The 24,763-nt window shown below is 40.8% G+C and overlaps 1 protein-coding gene across 2 annotated transcripts; it reads right to left on the bottom strand.

Moving 5' to 3' along the window:
• Positions 1–1,404: 1,404 nt before the first annotated feature.
• Positions 1,405–23,678, bottom strand: dennd4a (DENN/MADD domain containing 4A). Of its 2 annotated transcripts, XM_010796252.1 has the most exons (31): positions 23,503–23,678; positions 18,972–19,303; positions 18,527–18,773; positions 18,360–18,429; positions 18,043–18,212; positions 16,983–17,221; positions 16,809–16,875; positions 16,615–16,673; positions 16,372–16,516; positions 15,625–15,800; positions 15,161–15,261; positions 13,370–13,588; positions 12,760–12,905; positions 12,299–12,319; positions 10,640–10,773; positions 10,194–10,326; positions 9,636–9,842; positions 9,421–9,549; positions 9,170–9,314; positions 7,822–7,944; positions 6,757–6,867; positions 6,027–6,101; positions 5,086–5,927; positions 4,777–4,993; positions 4,110–4,201; positions 3,841–4,016; positions 3,257–3,620; positions 2,634–2,751; positions 2,199–2,361; positions 2,049–2,113; positions 1,405–1,563 (listed from the first exon to the last, which is right to left on the bottom strand). In XM_010796252.1, the coding sequence occupies exons 2-31, from the start codon at positions 19,280–19,282 to the stop codon at positions 1,427–1,429; spliced, it is 5,202 nt and encodes a 1,733-aa protein (XP_010794554.1). In that variant the 5' UTR covers positions 19,283–19,303; positions 23,503–23,678; the 3' UTR covers positions 1,405–1,426. The 2 variants fall into 2 exon arrangements, with proteins under 2 accessions (XP_010794554.1, XP_010794555.1); XM_010796253.1 differs by lacking the exon at positions 12,299–12,319.
• Positions 23,679–24,763: the final 1,085 nt, after the last annotated feature.

The raw sequence follows: 24,763 nt of genomic DNA, 5'->3' as shown, positions 1-24,763 counted from the left end.
CACAGATTGTAAGGTGATTAAAATGGAAATGTACAGTCCATGTTGTGATATTGGTGTTTATTCCAAGCACACAGCCATGTTTAATCCAGCATCGTATCATAAATTGTTGTGGTTTGTCCAGTAATAAGCTGTGGTATCTAGGCAGGTTTTTGTCAGTTAAAAGTGAAAGACAGTTGTAACACGGTGAACCATCACACACATTTTTCCGAAATGATTTTTGAAGTAGGGCAGGTCAGAGCTGACGTCCTGACATTAACATCTTTAAATATTCTCAGTGCAAAGAAACGTGCACCATCATCTGTTCAAAGAGATTTAAAATGTCCTTTTTTGTTCCGTATGTCACATTAAACAGTGCACTTTTGTCCAAATGTGTAAAAATGACATCTACACTATACAGTGAAGAACAAAAGGAAATGTACCAAATACAAGAATCAGATACATTTTTAAAGATCCATTACTGTGTCAATACATTATTTTCTTTATCAAAAACATTGTGTTGATTAAACCAACAGAAAACCATATGTTCTGTTTTTATTCATTATAAGTTTGATTGTACTCATTTTCAGGAAATATATCCTTGGTGGTCCCATTATCTCATACATCATTACATTAAAAAAAGTATTGCTTAAACATTTTTAATTAATCAAAAGTATTATTCCCTTTTTGGGTTATTTTGGTACATTTTACAAAAAAGGATAAATGAACAAACATTGTGCGTTTACAAATATGACATACTCCCTTCTTGATTCAGAAATAATAATGTTTTATATTTTTTGTTACCATCTAGTTTAGTGTATTCAGGAATATGAGCATGGCCCTGCTATGTGTACAGGGTGCAGATTAGGAGGAATGTCTTTGCCTTCATTATCTGCATATAAGGGAAATGTTAAACAGTGCAGTGAGTCCTTCAGCTGTCAAATAAAAAGTCACTTAAGCGTAGGCTGCTGGGTCACAGCGTTACGTAATGGGAATGAATGGCAAGAGCTCATCTTGTCAAAGTGCTTTGTAAAACACAAATGACTCAAAGCAAGTGCTTATTATACACACACTCAACAACAGTCTTAACAAGGTCACCAGGACCACTTATGAATTTCAATGTGACATACACTTACTTTTACATACTTACTCACAGCTTTAACAGAAACAAAGTCATAAAATAGATTGTATAATAACTGTACAAACATTTCACCATAGTTACAATGAAAATACAGTGGATTCTTAACATATTTACAAACACAAGGCCGTCCCTCTACGTCTCTCAGTTCTAACAGTATAAACTCGTGGCAGTTGCTTTACATTAAGTGTCATTTTCCTATTGTGCTAAGTCAGGTGAGCTGACCCTGAGTCTGAGGAGCAGTCCAAAAATAAAACAGTAGTGACCAAAGGTTGAAGGAAAATAATAATGGGACATAAGAGGAGAAGTAGTTTACAGACTGGGCTCCCCAAAAGTCTTCCTGCACTCCATGACTCCTGCTCCCGGGGGCCGGTCACAGTTGTGTGTCAGTTTTACCTGGTTGGGGGTGAGGCGATCATATGCCAACTTGTACTCCCGGTCAAAAGCATCTGCAAAGATGTAATAGTTTGTTAAAAATGTGGACGTCATATGTGATTTAACTATATTTGAAAGCCACGAAAATAACAAAGAGTAGTTTATAGCAGTGACAATGATTTTGTGAGGCTGTGCGTCACAAAACCAGTTGCGCAGAGGCAAGTTCAATGCTAACGTTAGCATGCTAACATGCTCACACGGTCAATGCTAACATGCTGACGTATAGCGTGTTTGCAGGATATAATTTGCTGATAAAAGCACTAAACACAAATGAATCCTTCCGGTAAATGAGATCACAAGATAATAACAACTTTGACTTGCTGGTGGCAGAATATTCAGGGGTCATTCAATTCAGTAGGATTATCTGGGCTAAATGGTTAGCTGTTCCATATTTCACAGCAATCCATACAACAGTTTAAGAGATATTTCAAGTAGTTGACAGAGCGCCAGACAGACAGCTGACATGGCTAAAAACAGGACATCATGCTTTTGAACTTACTGATATTAATGTTGTTCTTTCCCAAAGCCACCAGAGCGAGGAACAGTAAGTCTCGGTACAGGCTCCTTTTTGTATAAAGAAAAAAAACCATTAAACTTTGCATACACATCATCTTTAATACACAGAAAGCTTAATCCTTTATTTCCTCACCTCTGTCTCTTGAAGCCCAGCTCTGGCCCCAGCAGCTGAATGATCTGGCTCATTGGCTGATAGACATCACTTTTCTTGATGCTCCTCACAAAACCCTGCAGGAGCTCCACAGTAAAGAGCTGCCCTTCTTCACACAGCCCAGAGCGAACCAGGGAGTTTGCACCTGCACAGATCAAGAGAAAAAAGCCACTCTGATCAAAGGCTCATTCATCTCCACCACTCAGGATTCCGAGAGTAAAGCACTGATAAGGTCGGAGTGACTTCTAGGAGTCCTGAACTGAATAATGCATGTTTTTCTTGTTTACTTCATATGCATTATTTAATTTACATGTAAATATCTGACCTTGATCAAACTTGCCAGCAGAATATGATCTAAAGCCGATTTAACTTTTGAAACATAATTAAATAAATGACATCAAAACAAATGTAACTTACAATGTGAGTTCCACAGGACATAGCAGGGTTGGACTTTGTCTTTGTGCAACTTCAGGTTGTCCCACATTATCCTCACAAGCACCTGCTTACTGTCCTCGTATGAAACGTTCTGAGGAGTCTGCAGGGGTGAAACATATTAAGCGATTAATACATACTCTGTATGTAACAACCCTAACAGGAAGAATTCAAAAAAACGTTTAGTCATGGATAAGTATTTAGTTTTCATTTGTTTAAAAAAATAGAGAGAAAATTGCTAAGTGTCAATGTTCTGCTCTTATGCATTGCTTGGTTCTGTCTACTACCACTAGGAGTCACTAAAGAACTTTCTTCTTTCTTTGAAAAGAGGTTTGAAGTAGTCGTTTGACATTCGGGAAATACACTCATTTACTTTCGTGGAGAGAATTACAGAAGAAGATCGATTCCAATCTCTTGTCGGACTGCATACAGATATAAGAGTGTTATCGATATCCACATCTAACTCGACAACAAAGTGAGAACAGCAAACTTCCCGAGCGCATTTTACCACAAATGTCAAACCATTGCTGAGTTATTAAAATGTTGACTTGTGGGTCAATCCACACGATTTATATGTGGGTGTGCTTGACAGACGCCTGCATGTCTACCTGGTCTCCGTGGCTACAGTGCTGGGAGACGAGGATGAGAGCGGGCAGGTTACTGGGCAGCTCCAGCCTCCTGAAGTACCACACCAGGTTCCAGAAGACGATGGGGTGATGGTCCACAACACTGGGGGAGGAGATGGCCTGGTCGCCCTCATTCACCAGCAGGCTCTCCAATTCTTTCCACAGGACCAGAGGACTCAGGTAGGGCACCGTCACCCGGGGCAACCCTGCCCTCTCGCTGCTCCCCTGTTCTTGCCCGGGACCTTTAGAGGACTGAGCTGCATCGTCTGAAGAAGACCTTTTGGTCTCGGGATTGAGAGTCGCTGAAGTGACTTCCTCTGTAACAGGGTTACTCTCCTTAGAAGACCTGAGAGGAGATGCAGAGAATATGAATAAATGATTAAAGTCTGAGTGTGTGTGCATGTGTCAGCACTTTTCAAGTCAGCTAGCCAATACAAATAAAACAATCTAGCATATGAGATCAAATACATTCAACCTTATATTAGCAGTACATTCAGTGAATTGATTGAAGTACTATGGGAATATACTGTATAGCGTGTACTGGTCAGTGTAAAGTGAGCATTTACCTGCTGTGTGGTCTCAGGTCTTTGATTTCTACATTGAGGAAAGGCAGGAAAGCTGTGCCACAGAAAGGACAGGTGCTGTTCAGGTTGGAGTCATTTGCTGTCCATCCGGCCATTATCTCCTCGTCGTAGACCAGACAGTCACACGTCTTACAGAGTGAACAGCTGGACATCAGCACCTGAATTAAGAAGCAGAAGAGACAATGTAATATTCAATCATGAGACTCTGAGATAGTGTCCAGATGAGAGATTTATATAAGAGAGTAATTTACCTCTATGGTGTAGTTGGGAGTGGGCTGGAAGCATCTGGTGTCGGGGGAGGAATCTGGAGTATGAGGAGTTTTAAAAGGAAGTGCCAAACCACCTGGATACAATGAAGGATTTTACAATTAGACACACAAGACAGAGCCAAGATTCACATTACGATTAAAGCTGCATGTCTGGATTAAATACAGCAAAAGTGGGGAAATTAAACTAAGCGGCAAATCAAACTTTTGTTTTGTTTTGCAGGTTAGCAATCTTTATTTGAAATTGGTGTGTATGGGTTTGTTTAGGTAAGTATGCATGCACATGTGCATGTTCATGTGTTTATCTTTAGCATTGGTCCTGTGGCTGGGTGCAGAGCAGCCTACACACTGAATCAGTTCTCACCGGTGCTGGCCTAGTTTGAACAGAGCAGCCGACGCTCTCCATTGAGAACAACTCTAAATTTAGATCGTAAGAGTGTTTTGCTGGGATCCAATGCAACGTTAAAGCAATTTAAGAAGCATGGCTGTAAGCTATGACTTCTCACATTGTTGATGCCTTTGTAAAGGCTGCCAACTGCTCTTAATATAGATGGATTGTGTTGTTCGTCTGAGGCAAACATTTTAGATTCATCGTTAAACCAAAGCTATAGCAGTATTATTCCAACAATATGTTAAAGGAGGTGCAACAAACCTGAGAAGGAGTTGTGTCTGAACACTCTGTCAGGGGTGCTGGGGCTGCCCAGGTTGGCATGACCTACAACCGGGCTCCTCCTGAGGCGGGACACGCTGCCGTGCTGTGGGGAGGTGAAGCCGTCTGGGTCCAGACAGGAGTCATGATCAAGCAGTGAGGAGCAGTCCGCCTCTCCTGACGTCAGTGAGCAGACACTTATCTGGTCGCTGTTTGCATCCTGTATAGGAGAAGAGAAATATCAATAGGGGTAGCTTCATCAGCAGATAAATTGGTAAACGTAAGTACGGAGAAAAGTTCTCCACAACCAACCTGTGTCAATGAAGTCTGTGAGGACAGACGGGAGTAGAAGCGACTGGCCTTCTCAGCCACGCCCTTCCCTGCTGATAACACGCTGCTCTTGAAGATGTCAAGAGTTGGGGTGAACAGAGAGTCCATGGAGAACGAGGAGGAGGAGGAGGGAGTAGGTGAGGACGGGGACACCAAGGAGGAAGGCCTCTCCCTGACTTTGGTGCAAACACCCAGGGGAAGAGAGGGTGACGTCCTCAGCCTCTCTTTGGACCTGACAGGCAGCGGGAGGTGCGTGTTGGAGCGCAGCAAGGTGGAGGGTCTAGGCGAGGTGTGAGGCGACGAGGCGGAGCGAAACAAAGGGCTCGAGGGGTTCTGCAGGTCCATGCTGGGGGTGCGGCTGCTCAGGGGACTGTTGCCATTATTCATGTACATCTCAATCTCCTCGGCGAGGTCGCGTCGGGCCGTGGGCGTGTCTCCATTCTCCTGATTGCATTCTGCGGCATCGGAAGACATCAGTGACAGGGGATCAAAGCCCTTCTGGATTCCTGTTCTGCTCGCTGTCCCAGCACTGCAGCTGACACTCCTCTCCATGGACCCTCCTGGCCTCTCTGCTGCACCGCTGCAGCTGACACTTCTCTCCTCACCAGGTTTCTGATTATCAGTCTCTGTCTCTTCTTCTTCTACACCGTGCAGTCTGTCAGCAGCTAGGTGATGCTGCTTTGTTGAGCCTAGTTGAGGCACGGTTAGCCTTAGACTTCCTTGTCCATCTGACAAATCAAGAGATTTTGGCCTCTCTTTCTTTGGCAGACCTCCAGAAAGACTGCTGTTACTAGATGGACTGGAAACCCGCATGAAGCCATTGACTGTAATAAAAACATGTGTCAAGACATTCAGCTCCCATACAGTAAGACTACAATCTATGGCTTTTGAACACTATCCTAAGATAGTCTTATAAAACCTACCTGCTCTGATATCTGTTGGCTTGCAGTTTCTTGTAGAAGGAGAGATGCTGCTGCCTGCAGCCTCAATCTCAGGTGCTGAAGAGTGAAATTAAAATGAAATCAAATTATTAAGGCGATAGAAAATTAAAACATATCTGTGTGCATTTAGCAAAACCATCCACACCTCTAAAATGTATCTGAATGTTTGAATCAATTCAAAATCTATATTGAATACAGGAAATCATCAGTTTCTGTAGTGCAGGTGTTAATGAAGCTACTGAATTTGAGTGAAAAAGAGTAGATGGCAGCTGCTTAGTTCCTTAGAGGACAGTGGTCAATCTTAAAATATCTTGTATTCCATTTCCATCCCAAAAAATTAAGTAACTCTGCTGAAACGCCCACAGCGATTTTTGATGACCATTGATCACAAAAGCGTGAACAGAGAATACATCAAACATGGCAAGTTGTAATTCGGCACAGCATTCAACACAATACCTGTCATGCAAACAATCACCTGCTTACGTAACACATTCATCCATCAACAGTCTGTCTCAGGAACATTTAAATATAACAGCAAATGGACGAGTGGAGAATACACTACACCCACACTGCCATATGATCCCCCAGCTTTTAGAGAGTGCAGCTTTTAGAGGGAGAGCATTCGTTTTGCTGCCAGTAAGCTGTGATTCACTACTGCAGACATGGAGGCTAAGTGTCAACGATTAGAGATAGAATCTGATCCATAACTCACTGGACTGCCTCGGTCCTTTGTCTTCCACCGATGGTGTGTTGTCACTATCTCTGGTGCACATCCTCTCTTCCTCTTTGGATAGTGAATCGTAGCCTTGGTCTGACTGTCCACCTGGAAAAGATAAGAGGTTTTACTCTCCTGTTGTATTTGTTCTCCTTTCTAAGTTTTCTCTTTTAGAAATAGCTGTGTGAATCAGAAACAAGCTATTCTTGGGTCTCTTTATATGTGACAAGTGATCTGAGAGTTTTTCTTCAACAGAGTGCAGTCATAGTCCGTACAGCTCACATCACACAGCACTCCCAGAATAGAAAAGCAGGAGCAGCAAGAGAGGAATGGACTCTTTGAAAAACTTCATCATATTCACAAGGTCGAACTGCATAAAGCTGTACAAAGAGTGTTATCCTCACAGAGTTTCTGATTTATACAGTTGTTTTCTGCTAAGAAATACAAAACTAGTTGTAAGCCAGATTCACATCCATGGTATTGTTATTGCAAGCGTGTTATCATACTGATAGACAGCTATAAACCCTGTTGTATTTACTGGCCTTTAACTATTAGTCAGAATGTGAGGCAAAGGACAAAATAATAATCTAAGTATTGCCAAAGGAACCAATCCATTTTATGTCAAAGTCTGATTTACATGTTTTGTATAAAGACAGGACAACCTTGCATCACGCTAGCTTGTTCCCAATGTTTATTTATTATTTTTTTACAATGTTTGACATGAGAATGTTTTGTCTACAAATGGTTTTCCATTCCTCCACATAAAATATGATAATAAGAAATGTTGTGCATATTATTGTTCCTCAGCACCTGGAAAGATTTTATGGATGTGCTTATGTCTCCACAATCACTTATGACATTTGATTAGCCTTTAATATTTTAAATTTAGAACAGTGACATTTAGGTAGAAAATTTTATGAATTCTGATCACTTCTAAGGTGGTGAATTCAATCAAATTAGATTTTTCCAGAGTGAAGCTGAGACACGAGTAGCAGGGGTCACACAATTAACAGATGAGAGTGATAAAGTTCAAAACGAGGGAAGCAAACTCTGGTTTCCTACCTGTACTAAATCCATCATCACTGGAGTCCATTTTAGTGAAGTCCGTGTCAATGGATGTGCGCTCAGCAGAGTCATTAGTACTGTCCAAACTGCCATGACTGACTGTGTCAAGATCACTGCCGTCTGCAAGGAGATAACAGAAAAGGATGATTAAAACACATTACGTACCAACAGGATTATGAGACCTGAGCCCAGCTGGTAAAGAGCTGTGTGTAAACAATCACTGAATGGTGCTGCAATCATTATCCCCAAATGCAAAGATACACAGATGCTTTGAATTCCACGCTGTAATTGGGATTGAACTACAAAAAGGATGCCATAGATTAAAAATAGAATCAAGGTTTCATTTATCTCTTATCTTTAACACAAAGGAGAGCCAAATGGAGGTTGAAAAAATCACATTAAATTGCACATTTTCAGTTCACTAATTGTAAAATCACTAAATAATTATTTTTGAAATAACTAAAAGAATTCATTCCAAATGAACTCTCAAGAACAAAAACAACAAGGTTGCAGTATGTGCTTAAAGCATGCATGATGTTTTCATCAGAGCCCCTTAAACAACATTCATTATGGTAATGAGAGTAGGACTGGGAATTAGGGACCAGAATAAAGATGGACCTGTGTGCTGTGTCTGCTGGGGAGGAAAACCTCTTCACTCTGTTTAATGAGTGTCATTAAAGAAAACAGGGGCTGCGAATGGTATGTGCTGGAGGTGGAAAAAACCTTCTTATTAGACCAGAAAAGAAGAAACGACTGCTCCCACTGGATCATACTCATTTTCATTTCTAATAATTAAAAACATCTTGTGAGAAAGATTCTATACTTTCAGTAATAGTTGGAAAGTAATTATTACTGAACTTGCAATCTTAAACAAAGTTCAAACCTGATAAGTCTTAGGTAGACCAATGACTACTGGTTTGTTTTAGTGTTTTAAGGCAGCCAGTGTGGGAGTTTATGATATATTATGTCTGTTATCATATTTGGGCAATAGGCCTGAAACATGCTATGGTTGATAAAATACCATACAGTATGTGATTGATTAATTTGTTTACAAAAGAGTGTTATTATTTCTAATCTTACTTATATATGACTGGCACATTTTAAATGAATAAATCAAAGTTTATATCTAACTGTGTGTTTTTAATAACTTAAGTAATGACTGCATGGAGCATAATTCAACAGATGTTTGTTAAAGAATTGCTTAAAAATGGAACATTTAATTATCTGAATAAATCGTAAGAAAGGGGGTACCCCATATCAGATATCAGTACTGTGGGTATATATATATATATATATATATATATATATTTAATGCATCCCAGTGTCATGTCATAATTTTTCCTACCTGAAAGCTGAGGATCTCTGTGCGGTGTCTGTTGTTTTTTCCCCACTCGCTTGAACTGGAGCACACCTAGGACCACGTTCCTCAGCTTTCCCCACAGAAAGTATCCTCCTCTGGTGGTGGAGGGCCACGTGCTCTCCAACACCGCCTAGAAAAATGACATTTTTTTTTTATTTAAACGAATCTGTCTGACTTAAGAGTCAGATCAGTTGGTGTATTTCATCCTTATGTGGATGTACAGTACATACACCCACCTTGTTGTAGTACCCATAGGTGATGGCGTTGGGTTGAACTCCAGCTTTCTTCATCTCAAACAACACCTTGACAGCGAGGACTGGCTGGCTGTGCTGCCCACACAGCTGCAGCAGCACACGGTAACACACCTTGGACAGAAGACACCAGGATATTAAACTTCATATACAATGCTTAATGTGTATATAGTTGTGTGATGCCTTAAACAGTTTCTCACCTCATCTGGAGCCTGCAACTTCTTGTCCTGCATTTTCCTCAGCACATCGTAAGCTGTACGCAGAGCCCGAGCCTTTGAGTGACAGGTGTCAACAAAGCCTGGGAGGCAGATGAACCAGAGGCCATAGCAGTGGCGCAGCAGACACTTGGACCACATCTGAGGCATTGAAGAATAGGTTTTGGCGATCCTTTGAGCTGATTTGATCTCCTGAGAAAGAAAAAAACATCACATGTCGGGATCATTTATCATCCTCTAGCAACCCCATTGGCATTTTGCATTAACGATTCTTGTCACCATGATTGTGGAGAAGGAATGCAGCAGTAAAATGAGCTAAAATCTTAAAATAACAAACGTAAAAAAAAGAAAGAAATACTCTCAAATAAGTATCAGATTGAATAATAAAAAGGTACGTTGTGTTTTAAAACATCAAAAGCTGATAAAAGACAGGGAAAACAGGGAACATTTTAGTCTTTAGAGATTGTGTTTATAGATCAATAAAACCTTCTTCACCTCTAAGACTGAATCTATTTTAAATCTCTCACTACTCTAATGGCTGACCTGCTTAGAGCGCCTGAAGATGGCCGTGGGGCTAGCTGGGCTACTGTGACGTGAGTTCATGCCGGCTGAAGGAGGACTTGTTCCGTCCAGCGGTTCCAGTAGCTCAGCGTTCAGCACAGGGAATCCAGAGTAGCTGCAGAAAGACATAAAATCACTCATTGGCACATAAACTGAAATAGAGAACAATCCAACATTAACAGGGGAAAACCGAGTGATAAGCACAATAGTTTGTCTGACACCCTGTGAGCTTGAACACTGACATATCTATCCTAAAGCGAGGCTCAAAATAAATCACAAATCCCTTAAGCAGTAACACATTCTGCAACAACTGAGACATTTTACGGTATGTCTCTGCTTCGGGAGCTGCATTGTGTGCACCCAGGGTCGATGAGAAGTGCGTGTCAGACAAAAGAAACAGCCCGTCTTAAGAGATTGATCTGTGGTACCTGTAGCACAGAGGATGCTCCTCTCCCTGTGGTAGTGGGGGCAGCTCCGGAGGGTTGACGTACACCGTGTGCTCGCTGTGGTGGGATTCATCTAGCTCCATCAGTCTGGTTTCCTCTGGTCGCTCACTGTCCATCTGGGTTTCGAGAGAAAAACATATTTGTCATTTTCCCCTCTGTTTTGTCTTCTCAGCTTTCCATGAAACACAATGCAGCCTGGGGGCTTTTGGGCATCTGACACTGTCTGGGCCCTCTGATCAGATCAGCTGTGAGGCTCACTGAGGACAAACAGATGTCAGTAATGAGTCTGTCTACATCAGAAATATGGCTCATGCCCCATTTCCATTTATCTAAAAGGGCACTGCCAAGTCTGGGGGTTGATAATATGTTTCCCAAAAGACTGAATGAACCCAGGCTGCAGTGACCTGGACAAAATGATTGCCATGTTTCTCTAGGGAGATGAAACAATTAAATTGTACCACTTTGACAGCAGTGCTTCATATTAAACTGCCACATTTTCTTCAGCTCAGAATTGAGAGATCTACTATATGGAGAAACATGTAGAAACCTTTGCCTTCCTGTCTGACTTAGCAAAAAGACAACAGTAGCACTCCTTTGTGTTGCATTACAAAGTGTAGCCACATTCTCTTTTAGGAGAAAATCATGACAGAAAGCTTTATGGGAGATCATAAAAAGCCTGCTATGCTGATGTGCACGCACTTGGCTCATCGGAATCTATTACCAGCTTATCTTGGACACGAGTGTCACAAAAACATTAATATTTTGTCAGCTGCTGAATACCCAGTGCTACTGCGTTACAGGATTTGTTCCACTCAGTCAAGTGGATGATTCTGTCAGCTAACTCTCTTTGACCCTCGCTTCGATTCTGCTGTGCCCTTCCTCTTACACCCAAGAGGTCTTTCTCAATCACACACTCTTTGTCAACCTCAGCAGCATTGACGCTGAATGAATCAATGCTTCCACTTCTCAATAACAACCGCAATGACCACTTTAACAGGAGCTCCTTCTGTGTGCAGGATGTAATCGTGACTTCCTGATTGCACAAGTTTGTAAGAACAGAGATGTTTTTTGGAGGCTAGTGCAATGTTTTGTCTTTTTGTGTTACAACACATGTGTGGGCAGGTTGTGTTCAAAGCTGTCAAATCCTCAAATGAATAACCCTCTCACTAACAATTAGCAGGACAACATCCTCTGGGATTTCTACAAAAAAAAGCATTTTGACAGCTAAGGATAATCGCCTCCGTCTTTCTCCGTCATTCTTCTGTGTTATAATTTAGAGAGACTCTAAGTGCATAGTCATCTCAGTGAAAGGCGAGCACACATGATTAATTCCACTGTGTCAGCTCAGAGTCTCGAACAGTTCGGCATGACCTCTCTGTGCTTCATTAAGGCACCTGGTTCAATACTGCAGATAGCTGACACACACTGACAGCTAATGCACATCCTCACATCCAAGATGTCTCCTGCACTTTTAGCTCCACTCCCTTCCCCTCACTTTGGTTTATTCAGTACAGAAAGACAAAATACTCTGGGCTGAGTCACGCGCCAAGAACAAAGGAAAACACTTACAGCTAAAAAGGGAAAACTGTTTTCAAAAAGAATGAATTCCACAAACATAAAAGCTTCAACACAAGCTCTTACCTTGCCTCCAGTGGTGTATAGCTACCATAGGCCATGGTGACAAACAGAGCAGCAGAAAAGACAAAAGGCAGAACATCAGAAAAGAAGAAGAGGAGGGCAGTAGTCGAAATTGCAGAAAAGAAAACACAAAATAACTTGAAGTAGCTGAGGATACTATAGATTAGGAAAGCTCAGCATTGATGTTCAGACCAGGCTCAAGGGAGATGCTTTTTACAATTTAAATATATTTGTTTATTTCGATTAGTTCCTGTTATTTACTTATTAAGGCCTTCACATTAAACCAAGACCTTAATTAAGACATCCTAATTGAGAGGACAGCAAGTGATTAATCTTGCCTCTAAATGCCTCAGCTGTGTCTCCTATGGGACCAGGCGATATATAGTTATTGAGGAATTTGTTCCTACTTGTTTTGATGAATTGTCTCTGACACAAAAAATCCATAGTAAAGATTTGCTCCTCACCTTATCAACACATTCATCAAAGAAGGCCAGGCTGGCGTCTTTATCACTGACGAAAGAGCACTCCTCTATGAAACGGCTGAACATTTGAGTCTTTGTCATGAGGGAGTAAAACCTTTGGTGGGAGCGGTCTCTGCTCTTGAGAAAACCTGTGGCACAAAAGACATTATGCTGTAATGATAAACATGACATGTGGGCATTGATATAAGATTATAAATTATTGTACATTTAGTCATCAAGCCGGTTTGGAACGTTAGCGGGGTCAACATGCAGGCTTAACCAACATTTACAGGAAATGAATACTGTGATATGGAACAATTTGTTCTCGGCTGCTCCGCTTGCATAAGAGCACACAGATGTGAGGGGACATTGTGCTGTTAATCATGGCCGCTTCTCCGGTTTGTCATCCAAGCCTAATTTCCACTGAGGCTTCGGCTAAATCACTAGAGTCATTTCAGCTGTGATTTAGGCCAAACTTAGATGAAGGAGCACTCAGACCTTAACCCCCTGTCCTGCTTCAGCCCTGAATCACGTATAGGCATGACAAAATAGCTTATCAGCGTGTTTTTGTGATTGAATAAGTTAAGGTATTGCAGTTAAAACTGAAGTGTACCTTGTATGTCGAAGAGGGAACTGGCATCGGTGGTCTTTTCAGAGGGGGCTTGTGTGATGGGCAGCAGGCAGGAGCGGTAGCCTCGCAGGATGGCCGCCATGAAACGCAGGAAGGCCTCCTGGATCTCCAGCTCCAGAGTGTGGAGGCTCTTCCCCCCGTTGAGCTCACTGTCAGTCACTGTGTGCTCCATATGCACATCCTCCCGGTTCAGCTGACCACCTGAGGGCACACGACAACACAGAACGCATGAGCACATGAACAACAAAAGATATGCTCATTTAAAACCATCGAAATGAAGCACAAAATATTATGCAGTTATTGTTGTTATCAAAAAGGTTAGGTGTTATTTTTTTAAACGAGCACACAACTCTGATTATACATAAGTTTGCCAAAATGACAGTTATTTATTTGACCTTCTAAAATGCATTTGGCATAGTGAAAAGTAATGCTGACATACTTTCTGACAGCTTGACTGCAAAAAATAACCAGCATAAACTAAGCCAAGGTCTTTTGTTACAATGCTAACTTGATGATGTTTAGCATGTTTATTGTTTACCATGTTCAGTGTTGTATTTGAATGTGTAAGCAGGACAATATTACTAAAGAAGTATAGCTGAGCAGGGGTAAAGTCATTAGTTTCGCAGGTATTTACCTAAAGACCAAGAACTGGACAAACAAATAAATAAATATAATATAAGGAGTGCTGTGCCCATTTGGCCGATAGCTTCTTTCTCTAGAAACCGCTCGAGACACTTTCACACTCGACACTGCACTTCCTTGGGTCGTCTCAAATGCACCCACTGAAGTGTGAAGTTGATCGGATAAACGGTTGTCAAGAAACTGAAAGACTTCTTGTAACATGATGACTCGAGAGAAAAATCGGAATTAATTCTAAAAGCTGTACTCATTATTTTGTGCCAATCATTCTCGAAAAGATATGTATTTCACGTGATAAATGAAGACAATGAATATTTGGTGGTGCTAAAGGAAGCTATAATACTCTTAAGAAGCACCCTACTGCAGCCAGAGACAATGCAATTCACTTTGCAGGTATTTGCAAAAACAAATACAATTTTAGATGATGGAACTGGAAGATAAGTTAGAGATCACGAAAGATTACAGTTTGTATTGAATGACTGTACCAAATGTTATGGCAATCTATTAAAAAGTCAGTATTCATCCTCTGGGGACCAAGAGTCTGTAAACAATATTCACTCTGAACCAAAATGGTGGAACAACAATGCCAGAGAGCAACACAGCTTTTAGCAAGCAATTCATTTTTTTTTATACTTATCGTGATGTATGACAATTTTCATAATTTGTTCAGTTCAACTAAACAACGGCGTGAAAGCAGGAAACATCAGAGATAAATGTTAATCGGCTGCAATCAAAGAGCTTCTTCCTAGGCTGGTAATTCATTTTAACAATGTTTAACCATCACAAAGGAGAAAATGCATTGTAGGGAAGAGGCTGACATTTCTGTTTTTATAGACCCCAATACATTTAGCCACTTGATATGCTGAAATTTGAGTATAGGGGTGAAAGCATTTCTGGGAATTGCAGTAAATGACTAATCTAAGTACATCTCGAGCAGGCAGGTGGAGCAGGAGCAGATGAAGACTAAATTACACTTCGTATCTCCTGGGATGCACTATTGTGGTTTCATATAGCAGTGTAAGCATCCAATGAGTTTCCTGTAAAATGGTCTGTAAAGGCTGGATCAACAGGCTCGAGATAAATTATTCATCAATCCAAATATAAAAGGCCACATCAGCATCAGACTGGACTCACCCTCAGCGAGCTGCTGATAGATCTTATTCAGTGTATTCAGAAGGTGTTTACAGGCTCTCCTTGGCAAGATTTTCCACGTTAAAGCCTTCTTGTCTTCTTTTCTGAAAGCACAGCATATGGTTTTCATTAAAAGGGGAGGACAGTCAAGAAACATTGAAAAAGATATAAGGAGGGAGACGGATTAACTGACATCAGCACTGACAATTTAATCTTTTGCAAACAGCTTTTTAAATTGATGTGGGAGACCAGCGTTAATCCAAATGTGCTTTTGTGTATAACATTTCACATTCCAGCTCATATCATTACATAAGATGCTCTCACTGACAGTTACAGATAACCTTGGGAAGAACTTTCAACATCAGACCTATAAAAACCTAAACCATGGGTAGATTATTTTTGGCTGGGTGTTTTAAAGTTAAAGGTGGACATATATCACAGAGAGGTTGAAGTTAGAGGGGACTTACTGGGAGATTGTGTTTGTGTCCAGATCCACGCAGCTGATGTCAGATGGGGGCACATAAAGGTCAAAGTATCGAGAGTCCACACCCACAATGAAAGGGCAAGGACAACTTAGCACACCGGCCAGAGCCAGCGGGCACAGAGGGATGTACGGGCACGGCCAGTGGAAGGGGAAGATCATCTGAAAAGGATTATCAAAAATTACAATATGATCGATTCATACACGAGACACAAGAGATTTAGTGAGATCCTCATCAATCTTTCCGATTTCTTTAAATAATACATGGAGAGTCTCTGCGATGGCTCCCTGTGAGCTACAGCATCAATACCAACATTTTTTATTGGTTTTAAAGCTCTTAATGGTCTTGGGCATATCGGATTTGACCTATGAGCCCTGGGTGTTCTGGTACTGGCCTTTTCATCAGACCCAAAGTGAAAACAAAGATAAACTCAAGACCCAGCTTTTTAATTTGGCTTTTAACTGAATTGTATTTTATTCATATATTATTCTTATTTTATTCCTTTTTACTACATTTTTGAGTTTTCTATTATTATTTTGTTCCTGATTTTTTCAGTCCTGCATTTGTATTAAGTGCTTTTTAAATGAAAAAGCTATGTGTTACTCTTATACCTAGGAAGTGGGAGATAGTAATTTTGTATAAATTGTGGTTGGTTTGTGAAGCACTTTGAGTTAGCTTTGTGTATGAAAAGTGCAATATTAATAAAGTTTGATTGGATTTGAAATGACTTACAGACACGAGGGCCTCTGTAACACTTGTGAGCACAGCTGGGCGCAGGGAGTGAACCAGGATCTTATGCTCGGTGACGGCCAGCACCAGCAGAGTGGCTGCATTCTTCGGGCCCAGATTCAGCAGTAATGTGGACAGACTCCCACCACTAAAAACACAAATTAAATAAATGGTTTTAAATTAAGAATTAATCAGATATAGTATGTGTTGATGTAATAATGTGGTATGTTAGTGACGTTTCTTTACCTGAGAGGCAGTGGAGAGGACACAGGTTGGCTCAGCATCAGACTGTCATGTGGAGACAGCTGTGGAAGACACACAGGAGAGTGTTAGAGCGGGAAGGGATTAAGCTCACAACTAAAGCGGGATTAAATACATTTTAATCAAACAAAATGATGCAAGCATTCAGATTTGAGGACAATTTCACATTTTGAGCTCACCTGCACTAGGATGCGTGGTCTCTGAGTCGAGGGGAATGGCACATTTTGCATGAAGTGAGAGATGTGCCTGCAAGTAAAATAAAAAGGACTCAACTAAGCAATAAGGGCAAGACAAAGACATTTGAAGCAGAGGGACTGACAGACATCAACAAAGAGAATGAAAACAAATCTTACTTTTCAATAGGCAGGGCATGTGGGCCAGAGATGGAGTATCTGTAGAGGAAAGTGAGAAAGCTCCTGAAGGACTGGAAGAAAGGCCAGTGGGAGAGCAGGCAGATGCTCTTGTTGCTGTAAACACTCCGGCTCCCATCAGACCCCAGATCAGAGCTTGGCATGCCGAGCTGCGAGCGCTGACGCTCAGACAGATCCTCCTCTGAGAAAGGCTCATAGAACTGGATGGCCGCTCCGTACACCTGCAAGCAAAAAGATCACAATGTAATCTGATCATCTGAATAACAAGTATCCAGAACAAGCACAAGAACACAGATAAAAAAGACTTGCTTGCAAGCATCCTGATGCAAACTTCACAAAGTAACAAGCCACAGCAGTCACAGGTCCATTGAAATAACGTATTAAGGTAAGCTGTTGTGGCTGCTTCACAAGAGAGTTTATCATAATAAATCAGCTAAATCTTCTTATCCGTCCTTTGAAGTTGTTCCTCCCAAATAATGAAACAAAAAGATTCCAGGCGTAAAGTACCAGGGGACTCGTCTGCAAACTAGAGGTTGCAGGGAACAACAGTGAGCACTGAGGCAGTCAGCGTTTAAAACTTATGTGACAGCCCAAGTGGTGCACGAGCTATCCATTATTCAAAAGATGAGCTGCAAAAAATATTTTATGCTGCATTGCTTTCAAAGACTTCAGCCTTTTAGTATTCCAAACACAACCCTTAGACCATTTTTGATTCCAGTCAAGGCCTGAAGTTCATTACAATTGTCTGGTTTTCTACGAAAAAGTACTGCAGTTCATCAACAAACTAATCCATGAGGGATTATAACGCACAGGGAGGAAGTTGGAGAGGCTGGCTGAAATGATGCAATTAAGGGACAATTTAGGTTTTGATAAGCAGAAATCTAATTAATGAACGATGATGTAAATAAAAATCGCAGGTCTCTGAACAGAGTGGAGGATCAGTATGAATGTTTTTGAGTGTTTTGCAAAGGCAAAAAAAAAAACGTCATTATGAAAAAGGAACATGATTATTGGTAACACAAATGTAAGGAGGTTGTTTTACCTTTTCTCCAGAGGCACCCGTCAGTACAAATGTGGAAAAAACAGGCAGGGAGTGTTTGGTGTGTGCTGGCCAACACTCAACCATTGCCCCCATGGGCAGGCAGAACATAGGCACGGACTCGGGCAGTGGGAAGGACTCATAGTCCTCTTCAGGGTACCTACACAGCAGACCTGGACACCAATACACAAAATACTGTATGAAACAGTTGTCATAACTCCATTGTATTTTCATTTACAGGCAGAATACATGAATGAAATGCCCTCGTTGAGAATTCTTAAGCACTTAGCTCATAATACAAATTCTGCACACATCTTTACCTGCTTTGTATGCGATTGTGTTCGCTTTAGCCAGAGACTTCTTGTAACAAAGGTAGACTGAGGATCCCCACTGGAATAGGAGAGAAGACATTACAGATCAATCAAAACCTGCATTATTCATAAAGACACACTGGAGATGTGATTGTGTTTTCAGTGTGTTAACCAACCATGCTGCTGTTGAGGTTCTTGTCCACCTTGCAGAAGGTGTGGGGGGGCGTCTCCCCCTTGCCGGGGATGATGATGCAGACATCAGTGACGGCCAGTGAGGTGTGAGGCTGGCTCTTGGCTGCACGGCGGTAGGTGATGTAGATGCGCTGTGACGAGGAGCTGCTGATGTTGGCGGGGCGACCTGAGGGCGTGGTCTGGACGATGTGACATCCAGGTTTCAGTTTCTCTTTCCACTCATACAGAATCCTGAAACCGAAAGACGTGTTGGGTAAGTTTGAAACAAGAAATCTTAAAGAAATATCAGTGGAGTGCTCTGATCATGTATTAATGGAAGAGATGTCAAACTAGAGGATGTGTTTAAAGCAGATTAAAGTGACCCAAGGCAAAGAAGCGATTAGTGGTGCTTGCTGAGTAAAGGGTCAGTGACTGAGGATTACTACTTACCCAAGATCTGTCAGTGGGGGCTTATCTCTGCCTCGTTTGAAGCACAGGAATATCTGAGGGCCCCTGAGGCTGGCTGCATTGAGCTCTGCAGAGAGGCCTGAGGGGGTGCTTTCAACACAGGTGAAACCCGGGGGCACCTCTTCACCCAGGGAGCGGATCACCACAGCTACGTCGGTGATGGGGGCGTTTGGTTTCACAGACTTGGGACAGGCATCATCAAAGTGGAGCTCGTCCTCCAGAGGCTTGGATGAGTCGGTGAAACCGGCAACCACAAAGTAGTCGGCTACACGAGGCCCCTTATCCTCCATCATTTACCATTCCCACACTGCGGGCTGAAAAGAGAAGGGCAGGGAGGAGGGGGCTTCCGTTATGCATTTGAATGATACTGCTAGCTGTGGTCTTTCTTAAAAACAAAAGAGAAAATATGCGTTCGCCATCAGGAAAGTACCTCTCTGAGCATACTGTATTAATTGTCTCCCTGAATCAACACACAGACCGAGATTCCATGCAACATGTAAAATAGACATACGCTTTAACAAGTGCATACTATATTAAAGAAACATCAGTATATAATGAGAGCATCTGGAAGCATTTAGTGGGCATTCCTGTCTGCAAAAACACCATATTTCAAAAAGAAATATGGGAGGGCTTAAGACCACTGACCTCGCTATATGCCATGACCGATTATGTAAAATAAAACACATGCCTTTGTAGAAAGGAAAAAAAAATTGTGCAGAAGGGAAAAGTACCAGAACAATAACAGAACATTGGTAAATGAAGAGGGGGTGCATCGAAGTGCAACGAAAGGTTATTCTGAGCTCTCAGCAAGGTAATAATCAGACGACATATTCTGCGCTCAACAATGTCGGGAAAAAGAAAGCAGTAGAAGAAGTGCCTGTGAGTCAGCTTGTTATTCTAGCTTCATCACAAAGCCTGGAAGCGCTCTCTGCTCTGTGCTGGCTTATTGTGCTTTTGCTGAAGAGCCTGCTTTATCTCCCTCAGCAGGGCCTCCACACTCACCAGCACACTGATAAACAGCTGCCTATTATTGCCCCACTGGGATGTGAAGGAGTTAGCATAAAGTTATTCCCCTCCTGTGCGCTGGATGTGTCACTGCGAGGAATCCTGGCACACGAGAAGCTGTGACCATATCTCAACCACTTAGGACTTGGGCTTTAAAGCTAATGGATGTGTGTGCTGTTCCCTGACTGGACGAGTGATTGAGTAGGAAGCTAAGCACTGCTTACAGGCTTACGGCGTAAAACTCAATGCTAACATGAAAACATGGAAAGAAAGGAAGATAATCTATAGTAGCATGCACATATCTGAGCCTACCAGGAACCATAACACTATTCAGAAACCAGTTACTAACTACATTTGGAGAAATATTTTCATGTTTCATAAGCCTGCTCATTTGCTCAGTACATCAGAGAGTTGTCTTTCATAATCATGAATTATCATCATGAGGCTGCCCATTAAGTTGCAGGGTTTTGGCCTACATGTGTTTACGAGTGTTTTCCCTGATTAACTGGCTGACAGCTGTTCAGATGAGTTACTTTGTGCTCTGCAGTGTTGAGCCATGGGGATATAACTGATGACTCAGCAAGCAGAACTGCAGAAAATGCTATATTTCTATAAATATATAGTTGCACTTATAGATAAAACAACTAGTTTTAATCATATTCACTTTTATTGTTATAATTATAATTCAGTTTTTATGAGCTGTACCATCAGTTTCTGAAAAACTGAAAGTTCTGTGAATGTTTACACTCGGGATGTGTTGTTGTGTCTACCATTGATGCTCCTTTTAAGAAGGTATTCTTTTATCACTTTTTCATGTTGCTCCATGAGTTAAACTTTTTTCTAGCACTTACAAACAAGTGGCACAAAAGCAATTTTACTGAGAAGAGTAATATTAAAGACACCTTTTTTTAAATGTTCCATTTTGGTGTGGCAATAAAAGAAGATGAATGCTGTCAACTCCTATTATATCGAATTACTATTGAAGCGTTTTGACAGCAGATGATGTGAAGAAAATATACCACGTCACGGACTTCATATATGTGGATCAGTATTCCAAATAGATTAATGTATGTAGTTGGCAAGTATCATTTTGAGAATTTGTATTATTCAGGTCGCTCAAAGATTCACAAACTTTCTATCGTCACTGTAAAAGCTTTCAGTCATGATGAAAATGCTGTTAAACACAACGGTTTTGATCAAATCAACTGGCATATTTTCACTGCCAACAACCAAAGAAAACATTTCTCTTTTCCGTAGCTCCCTCCTTCTTTTAAGTGACACATTACTTATGCCAGTCTGTATAATACCTCCTCTCAGTAGGTATCAAATATGCTGCTAAATATAAAAGCGATGGCATGCTGGAAGTGTCGTTTAATACTTGGAAGGTTCAGGATTAAATATAGATGTAATCTCTAGCTCCAACTACGACTACAGTACATCCTCTGCATCTATTCCTCCCCCTCAGGACTCGCATGCCCAAAATGATATCTAATCCTTACCATAGCAACAACATCAAAACTGAACAGAAATTGTGAAAATGTTTCCCCTCTAGTGCTGAAACGAGCCGGGAACATGCAAGTTGTCTAACAGACCGGGTCACTACCACAGATAGATTCTGTTCAAAAGATACACCTAAAATTGAACAACTATAATAATAGTTTCTGTATGTATTTATAACGAGTTAACTGTTGTACATTAGTATCTGAGCTTCATATTGCTCTGCAGGCTTCACTCCAATAGAAAGTTAGCCTATAACTGTCATTGTGTTGTTTGTACACGGTATTATATCCCTTCGACTGTTCAGTCCCTCAGGCTAGATTAAAACAAATGTGTCTTCTTTAATCCTTTGAGATCTGCTTCAATGAAAAAAAGCCTATTAATAAACCTGACTCAAACACTCAATATTTCTACATAATTTTCAATTCTCTTCCTGTTCAATTATTGTAGAAAATCCTATGTTAGGCCATGACTGGAAGTGAGTCACTCAAGGCCTCCCCACAAACTGCAATCTTTTCATTCAAAACCGTTTTTTGTTTGTTTTGAAAGAAGCACAAATAAGGACACGGCGGATTTCCTCTTCTTGGTAGCTACCAGGCCAACTTCTCCATTCCACTAATGTTTTTATGAGTCAACTCCATCAGGATGTTTTGCGATTATGACAGATTGATGATATTTTGTACCACTTGAGCCATAATGTTCCCAACACTTAATTTCACCCTGAAGGAGCCAAGCATTTTGATTTTCTGAACACATTACATTTCTTTATGTACTCCAAGGGCTTCATTTAAAAATATTGCTACCTCTTGGTTGTACCATTGATGGATAGAAATAAAACCGTAGTATCTAGGGAAACATTAGGCACTCGACTAAAATCAGAAATATTACGTTTATTTTGGTTCGCAAAACCAGTTTGTAAAGAACTGTCAGTTTGGACAAAACTGTTATTTGACAATGGATGTTATTTATTCAAAGATTAAAGAGTGATACAATATGTCAAAATGCTTTCTTGAATGAAATGAAATTCTATAAGCAATTGGAGAAGTTTCAATTTTGTCGTCCACACCTTTGAATATTTCGTACATGAAGGTTTATTTGTTCTACATTTTGCCCCAAATAGCCATGCAGGATTTTGAAATGTATCTTTTAGATTTAGCCTCTCTTTACACTGCATGCAATGTTGTGATGTGAAATCAAGGCCTTTGGCTTCTGCACTGAGCATCACAGTGTTGTTGCAATGATGACCCCAGAGACAGAGGCAGGCTGCTGGACACTCAGGCTCTGCGGGGATTAAAGGGTTGTGCTAACAGCAGGAGGGCATGGAGGATGGGCAATTTGATCTGGAGAGGGAACCACCACCACATTTCACTCGCATCTGTTCCCTCTTAGCCATAAAGAAAACCCCTCATCAGCCATTTGCATTCCTTATGTTTGACAGGGGAGACCCTGGCTGCTCAAAGAGGAAACCACACACGCCCAGGATAAATAGAGCAGAACGATGGAGGAGAAAATATCACAATGTGGTGCTAGAAAACATGCAAAAGAACCCTGCATTAAAAGCTTGCAACCTTGCATTTTATGCGATGCTTATATCTGGTCTACCACAAATCCAGCAAATGTGCCTTTAAAAAAACACAACTGACTGGAGCGGCCACAATACTACTGAGGGGGTTTCTCCTCTGTCCACATCACAAGAAGCCATCTTATGGAACATCATCAACATGGATTAATTGACGCACAGTACATATAATAAATAACATTAAGCCTGCAATGCTCATTATAAAGCATTACAATATTATTGCTAGACGACACAATAATGTAATATGTTAACTGTGTCGGTCAGTTGTCAATCTTCCAACACGAAAATAATCAATCAAAGACCTCGTTTGAACCGCTAACAGACACAATCACAAACAAGATGACAGTATATAAGAAATAATCGTGAAAAAGACCTTCATAAGCGTGCGGGCGTCGTTTGTTTTTATTCTTAGTAAAAGAAGAATCTACTCACATCGCGGTTAAAAGATGATCAGTCGAATATGAGCCTGCGTAGAAACAAACCCCAGGTTTCTGTTGTAGGAAATATTAATCCTCAGTGGTTGCTTTGACTATTTGTTTCACTGTCTTAATGTTTTATCGTTACAAAAAATTAAATGTCCAGAGGACTGGATGAATGCGAACAGCCTGTGTAGTCCCGAGCTGCGCTTTATCCAGACCTGCGCGGGTCACGTGACTGATTACAACCTCCACTGACGTCACTGATGACAAGGCTGACAGCTGTGACAAAAGTAAAACAAACGTCTGAGATGTGAGGAAATGTTTTATGTAAAATAGTTTATAATGAGAAGCTCGAATGCATATAAGAGGAATAGGAAAACACATTTGTGTTCTCTTAAAAGCCTAATTATTATCATTATGGTTACCAAAGACTATAATTTTTAAGACTGTGATTATTTCTGTTGTTTATTTAACATTATTGTTTTTATTATTGATATGATTATTGTATTAATATATAACTCATCCTCTAGATATTGTTGCCCAAACACAAGGAATAGCATGTTATTAAAAAAATAAATAAGCAAAGGAAGGATAAAATATATTTATTTGATTAACTGTCGATTAAATGTAAATGTTTTGCATGTCATTTATTTAATTTTTCAGCTGATGTAAAGATATTTAATTTAATTCCACCCAAAAAATAAAACATCAGATCCCGACACCTGAGAAACTGGAATTCGCACATTTTGGGGTTGTTTGTATAAAAGATTACCGAGTTATCTACCTGGCTTTTTATCTGTTTTCTGGCATTTCACTGAATCAAAATTACCTTAACATTACGGAAATGTAGGTGAACAGGTTAATCTCTATCTATCTATTAAACATGTGAGAAGTGCAGAGAATAAAAAAAACACATAAACAATTTTATTTGTTAACTTTGAAGAAATGCTTAAACTTTTTCTGATAGTAACTGCAGTCAGCATGACACAATGTCTCATTTTTGGACGGGCTGAACTGATGCAGAGGAGTGAGAGTGCCTGATATGGCTAGAGACAACATGGCCTATTGGATTGCCCTCTGCTGCCCTTCTGTGGTGATGCCAAGACATACAGTTCTGTTGAAATGTACGAATGTCCATATTTGTGTCCCGGAAGATTGCAGGTCTTGCTGTGTAATATTTGATGTTGTAATTATCTTTATGATAATGAAACCAACAGGGTTTTGACATTGTAGGTTTGTTTTTGTCCATGACAGTCACATACATTTGAAACTAA

The sequence above is a fragment of the Notothenia coriiceps genome, unplaced genomic scaffold (assembly GCF_000735185.1).
Source record: "Notothenia coriiceps isolate Sejong01 unplaced genomic scaffold, NC01 NC01_scaffold00037250, whole genome shotgun sequence".
NCBI classification, from domain to species: Eukaryota; Metazoa; Chordata; class Actinopteri; order Perciformes; family Nototheniidae; genus Notothenia; species Notothenia coriiceps.
The sequence above is the reverse complement of the archived record's forward strand: the minus strand, read 5'-3'. Positions and strand labels throughout refer to the sequence as shown.